General features: G+C 40.5%; 1 protein-coding gene across 1 annotated transcript; it reads right to left on the reverse strand.

The window, feature by feature from the left end:
- Positions 1 to 789: 789 nt before the first annotated feature.
- Positions 790 to 5792, reverse strand: LOC308660982 (galectin-1-like). The gene is made up of 4 exons (XM_081315632.1): positions 5567 to 5792; positions 3351 to 3427; positions 1403 to 1574; positions 790 to 1010 (listed from the first exon to the last, which is right to left on the reverse strand). Exons 1-4 carry the CDS (start codon positions 5573 to 5575, stop codon positions 864 to 866), a joined length of 405 nt encoding a protein of 134 aa, XP_081171758.1. The 5' UTR covers positions 5576 to 5792; the 3' UTR covers positions 790 to 863.
- Between the last annotated feature and the right edge of the window lie 254 nt (positions 5793 to 6046).

Below are 6046 nucleotides of genomic sequence, written 5' to 3' on the forward strand. Positions count from 1 at the left end.
AGGACCCCAGGCTAGCCTGTTCCACAAGATTAAAGGGGAGCGGGGAGATGGCAGGAAGACAACAGGAGAAAACAGAAGATTTATAACCTATAAGGAAGCAATAAGAAACCTCATTGAATCTAATTACAGCGATTCCCATTAGAGGCAGACTACTCTATGCACTGTTGACTCTTCCTGCATCCTGTCTGTCAAAATATACATTATGCCCAGGAGTATGAAACTTGTAATTCAGCAGCCTGTAGAACACAATTCCCAGCAGCTCCAGCCATACAGCAACCTCAGACTCTTTGCTCCCTCTTAGGCAAAATCTGTTGGCCAAGTAGAATTGTCCACTTGGTTTGAATTTGTCCAAACTTGAGTTACCTCAGCAAGTTTCATAGCTGGGCCATGGAAGAGAAGAGATCTGCTTCTTACTCTGCTCTCCCGGGCAGCCAAAGTTTAGGAAGGGTCTGGTGGCTTCTTTTAAAACTAACCCTTTTATTTAAGGCAGCAGTAGGCAACCTCGGCTCTTTTATGACTCGTGGACTTCAACTCCCAGAATTCCTGAGCCAGCTGTCTCAGGAATTCTGGGAGTTGAAGTCCACGAGTCATAAAAGAGCCGAGGTTGCCTACCCCTGATTTAAGGCATAGGTTTTCATGAACTGCATGTGCATTTGACACCTTGCTTCACAGAATTAGTTTCAAAAGATCCCAGCAGTCCTTTCTTCATATTTGAACAGGAAGCAAAATTGGAATTACTGCATGCAAACAAATACAAACCAGCATTTCTAAGGACGAGCAACCACTGAATGACAGAATCACGCCAGGATAGTTTCACTTTATTCATGCAAGTTTTATTTCTGGGTGCAAAACAAGGGTTGGGATCAATCAAATCTGACAGATTTAATTCTAACATCGCCAACAATAGAGAAGTATTCCACTGTATCCACTTCCATCCTATTTGGGAACTTCAGTTCCTCGCCCTTGGGCATTTTCACAGTGATTTCTTTGGCATCAAAGCAGACAAAGAGCTGGAAGAAATAAAAAGAGAAAGTCTCTTGAGATAGTTTATTATACTGTTAGGTGCTATTAAACTTCATGAGAGAGAGTGCATCAGTTTGTTGTCATTTCTGAGGCATCTTCTAATGGTTAAACCACTGGTGCAATAGGGTTTTAAAAAAATGCAATCCACGAGACATCAATTTGCTTCCAGAAAAGTCATTCCCTCCAATACAATCTCCACCAATGTTGTCCAGTGATGTCAAGCTTTCCGTTTATCTTGATAAGCTACTTTGATTTTATTTAGATTAGTTGTAGAGTTCAATTTACCTCTATCTGGTACCCTCCAGGTCTGATAGCCATGCTGAGATTTAAAGTCAACACATCAGAAAGATAAAAAAGTGGAGGGGTACGTTTTTCTTACCTTGAATTCCTCCCCCTTTTGGAAAGGGAACGCATCCTTCCTGACCTCCATACCCCATTCTCCACATGTTTTGGAATTGCAAATAATGGTCCTAACATCCCCATAACTCTCAAAGCGAGGGTTGAAGTGAAGGACCAGCTCAGACTCATTCTGGCCCAAGTTGATGGCAAAACTAGAAAGAACAAGTTTTGATCATTAGTAGATAGTCCAAGAAATCTATTGTCATATTCAGACCTCTACATCCACGGTACATGTGCAAGTATAAAAAAGAAACCATAAAGACGAGATGACCAGAGCAGCCCTACTTACAAGGCTACTCTGTACTTTCATCTTTATTTCCCAATTCCACAGGAGAGAATTAAGCTTTTCTCTTCCAGAGTAGGAAATACAGTCCGACTGCATTAGAATAACTGTCCATCAATTATCCTCAGAGTAATTAGGGACCTGATCCAGAAATAAGCAATTTATGAATACATGTTGGACCTTTCAGTCATTCAAAGGTTAGACCTGATGTGCCAAACCATGTTCACATTCTCATTCTATGTGCCTGGCAGATTTTAACTCTCTGCCTTCCCTGGATCAGTATTTTTTCAATATCAAGCAAGAGGTGTGTGGATTTCAGCTCCCAGAATTCCCCAGCCAGCAAACACAGGAGCTGAAGTCCACACATCCTAAAGTTGGCAAGTTTGAAAAACACTGCCTTAGATCTTGCTTGTACTCCACATGCAGGTGCAAAAAAACAAACAAACCCTGAATTGCAGAACAATTCCAAGCTCAAACCTTTTTTCAAATCAAAGACCAATATGCTTCATTTTCTCTGTTTTAAATGACTTGGAACTATAGTTCCTTGAAGGATATTTGGCATTCATTCACTGTAAATGCTCCAACACTAGAATTTTTTAAGAAGATCTTGGACAACCATTTGTCTTAAATGGTATAGGGTTTACTGCCTGAGCAGGGGGATAGACTAGATCAGGGGTGTCAAACTCAATTTCACTGAGGGCTGCATCAGCATTGCGGTTGCCCTCAGGGGGCCGGGTGGGTATGGCCAGGGTGGGCGTGGCCTACTGGGTGGGCGTGGCTAGAGTGCGTATGGCCTACTGGGTGGGCGTGGCCAGCTCTACATCGTTCGCATCAAGAGTGCCTATGGGGGCCTGGGCAGGAGTGGGACAGATCTGAGGGTCTCTGGCAGGAGGAGGGTCTCTGAGCCAGGGCCAAGGCAGAGGGGGCCGTTCCCTCACTGTTTCCAGGATGGCTTTGCGGGCCACATGAAACCACTTTGTGGGCCGGATCCGGCCCCCGGGCCTTGTGTTTGACATGTCTGGACTAGATAAAGGAACTCCAAGATCCATTCTAACTCTGTTATTCTAGTCTACTCCATTCCTATTCTACTCCATTCCTATTCTATTCTATTCTACTCCATTCTATTCTTCTATTCTATTCTATTCTATTCTATTCTATTCTATTCTATTCTATTCTATTCTATTCTATTCTATTCTATTCTGGGAATATCATTATATTTATTTTTTTATTTTATTTTAATTCCATTTATATCCCGCCCTTCTCCGAAGACTCAGGGCGGCTTACAAGCTTAGCAGTAGCCTTCATTCTATGTATATGCCTGCTTATTAGGGCTTTCACACACACACCCAAGCGGTATTATTACAAAGTCAGCTTAATTGCCCCCAACAATCTGGGTCCTTTGCATATAACTATGCAAAGATAATTCGTTGTGGAGTTTTGTTTTGTTTTTTTAAAAAAACTACATAGGTTCTCCAAAAAATTTTTACAACAAAGGAATGATACATTTAAATGATACATGTGCAGGCCCAGCTTTCCACTGAACAGAAATGGATTCAGAGTCCCTTTATCACAGAATGAATTCAGCCCAATATCCATCTAACCCCACATTCTTTGTAATCAAACTACAATTCTCTTATTGACAAACCTTTCAGCATCTATTTCTATCTTGGCTTTCACTTTGATGCAATCACCAGACCTGATTTTCATGTTAGAAACCAGTTGCTAAAAAAGAAGAGCATGGGGTGAGAATAGCCATTAATCAACATTCTGTAATTAGCTCATGACTAGTGATAAGAATTAAAAGAACAGGACAAGAGAAATCAGGAAAAAAAATTTCCCCCAGGGATCTTGGGGTTTTCCCCCCTTTATATAAAACTTCTATGTAAAGCAACATGCAGGATTTCTCTGAGCAGTAGATGATGTATTAAGCACTTTTCAAGGTGATTGTTTTTAGGAAAATAGTTCTTTTCATGCGAAAAACCACTTGTTCCTCCTTTATGCTTAGATGTGCTTCTCATGTTATTTTTAGTTTAGAGATTAAAAGACACTAAACAGATGTTATTTAAAAAATTACATGCAATATAAATTAAGTGTTTTCCCAGAAACTTACAATTGGTTTTCCACCCACTTCAGAGTTTCCACAAATTTTCCATCTTTACTATAGACTATAGCCGAATTCTCACATCATTGATTTATTTCACATGATTTCATGAATAAACCACTATTGACTAGATTTGCACATTATACTAACCCATTTTTCTTTTTTAAAATATATTTTATTAATATTTTACTCTAACCTATTTTTCTTAGTTTTCCCAGGGAGACCAGAGGGGAGACGTAACTAGATAGCTAATTCTATTTTGTTGTAAAGCTGCATTATAACAGAATCTTGCAAGTCTGAAAATAGTAATTTTTTCTGTCTCCTTTACAGCCTGAGAAACTAAGGAGGGTCTCCTCTGAGCCTCATTCTCTGCCCCTTACAGGATATGCCCTCTCTTATCTGACCATTCTTCATTCCCCATTTCAAGGACTTTCTTGCATTCCATTACATTTTGCTGTATTTTGCAACCTACAATATTTGGATTGCACATATTAAACCAAAGCTAAGCAAACCCAATTAACGTTTAGCATAGTGCATGAAGCTGGTTTTGTTTAGGCTAAGTCTTGTAAACTTAATTGCTTATGAATAAAGTTATCCTAAATAGGTAGAAAACAACTAGTATACATTAAACCCATTACAAAGAGCTTTCCATAAAAATTTTATGTAAGGAAAAGAAGAAAAACAAGCTTGCAATTCAATATGAGACTGCAGCTGTGGGGAAACCCAGAAGATTAAGTAATTGGGGCAATTTCAGATAGTTTAGCTTAGAAAGTACAAAGCATTTATGCAAAGGTATGCAGTACAAAGTTTGTACATTTCTGTGCACATTGTAGAAAAAAGACAATATTTTCTTTTCTCACAGTGAGAAGCCAAGTTTTGACGAGGAGAGCAATAAGTGAGAGATACAAAGCAGTGGAAAATAAATATCTTTTTGTTCATTACATAATCCAATTACACTCCACATAAGGATAATGTTCAATTCACAACACTCTCAAAATGGATTGGATCAAAATGTAGAAAAGCAACCTGACAGCTGGGTCAATTACCCTCAGCATCTGATGCAACTTGGTTAGTTTAAGATGGGTGGACTTCAATTCCCAGAATTCTGGGAGTTGAAGTCCACCCACTTTAAAGTTGCCAAAATTGAGAAACACTGCATTGTAGACTCTCCTTCAGGACTCTCCCAAGTAACCCAACAGGCTGGGTCAATTACCCTCAGTGTCTGATGCACTACAGCCCTGTTTCTCAACTTGGTTAGGTTAAGATGGATGGACTTCAGTTCCCAGAATTCTGGGAGTTGAAGTCCACCTACTTTAAAGTTGCCAAAATTGAGAAATACTGCATTGTAGACTCTCCCACCAGGGCTGTGGAAGAGGAAAGAAGCTGCCCTGGTGCATTTTTCTCCAATTTGGCAAAACAAAAATCTGACCAAGATGGACCACTCCCTTTAATGTTCTTTTCAGTATATTTTATCACGAGCTCCATATAATTTTTGCACTTCTGACAAAATGCTACCTTCTTTTATTACACCAAAGTTCTAAAGCAATGTTTTTCAACTTGAAGATGGGTGGACTCCAACTCCCATGCTGGCTAGGAGATGCTGGGAGTTGGAGTCCAGCCGTTTTCAAGTTGCCGAGCCTAAAAAACACCGCTCTAAACCGTATAGTCATATTACTGTTATCACTTCCCTTCCCGGCTGCGCAACATCAGGACTTGTGAACTCCAGAAAAAGAAAAACCCACACTGCCTTTTCTACTCACCACTGCCATCGTTTTGTCGATTTCTTAGAGAAGTCGCAGCAAGCTCCGCAAATCAAACCAACACCCTTGATCGTCCCGGGCTCTTTCCCCGCAATCTTGAAATAGCTTTCAGCTGCAGGTGCTTTTGTTTTACTACCAGCCAATCAGGAGTGAAACGCTGAGCACCAATTAATGAGATGGAGAAACGGATCTGTGGCGTTTTCCAGGTGGGATGTGAGCGTTCCATCGACGGAGCGGTGAGAGGGCGTGTGCGTACACGTGTGTTAAACAGACATTTAAAAATTAGAAGCGATAAAAATGTTTGCACGACCTATTCCTGGCTTGGAGAGAAACCTATCTTTTTGAACGTACGCAAAGAAAAGTCCATTTAGACTACAACTCCCAGAAATCCTCTTGATCATACCCGTGAATGTATTTTTATAGCCAGGAGAGGGGCAAAAGGAGAGCCGTATGACTACAGTTCCCAGCAGCCCTTCGGAG

Source organism: Vipera berus (assembly GCF_964194415.1).
Source record: "Vipera berus genome assembly, chromosome: 2".
Taxonomy (NCBI): Eukaryota; Metazoa; Chordata; class Lepidosauria; order Squamata; family Viperidae; genus Vipera; species Vipera berus.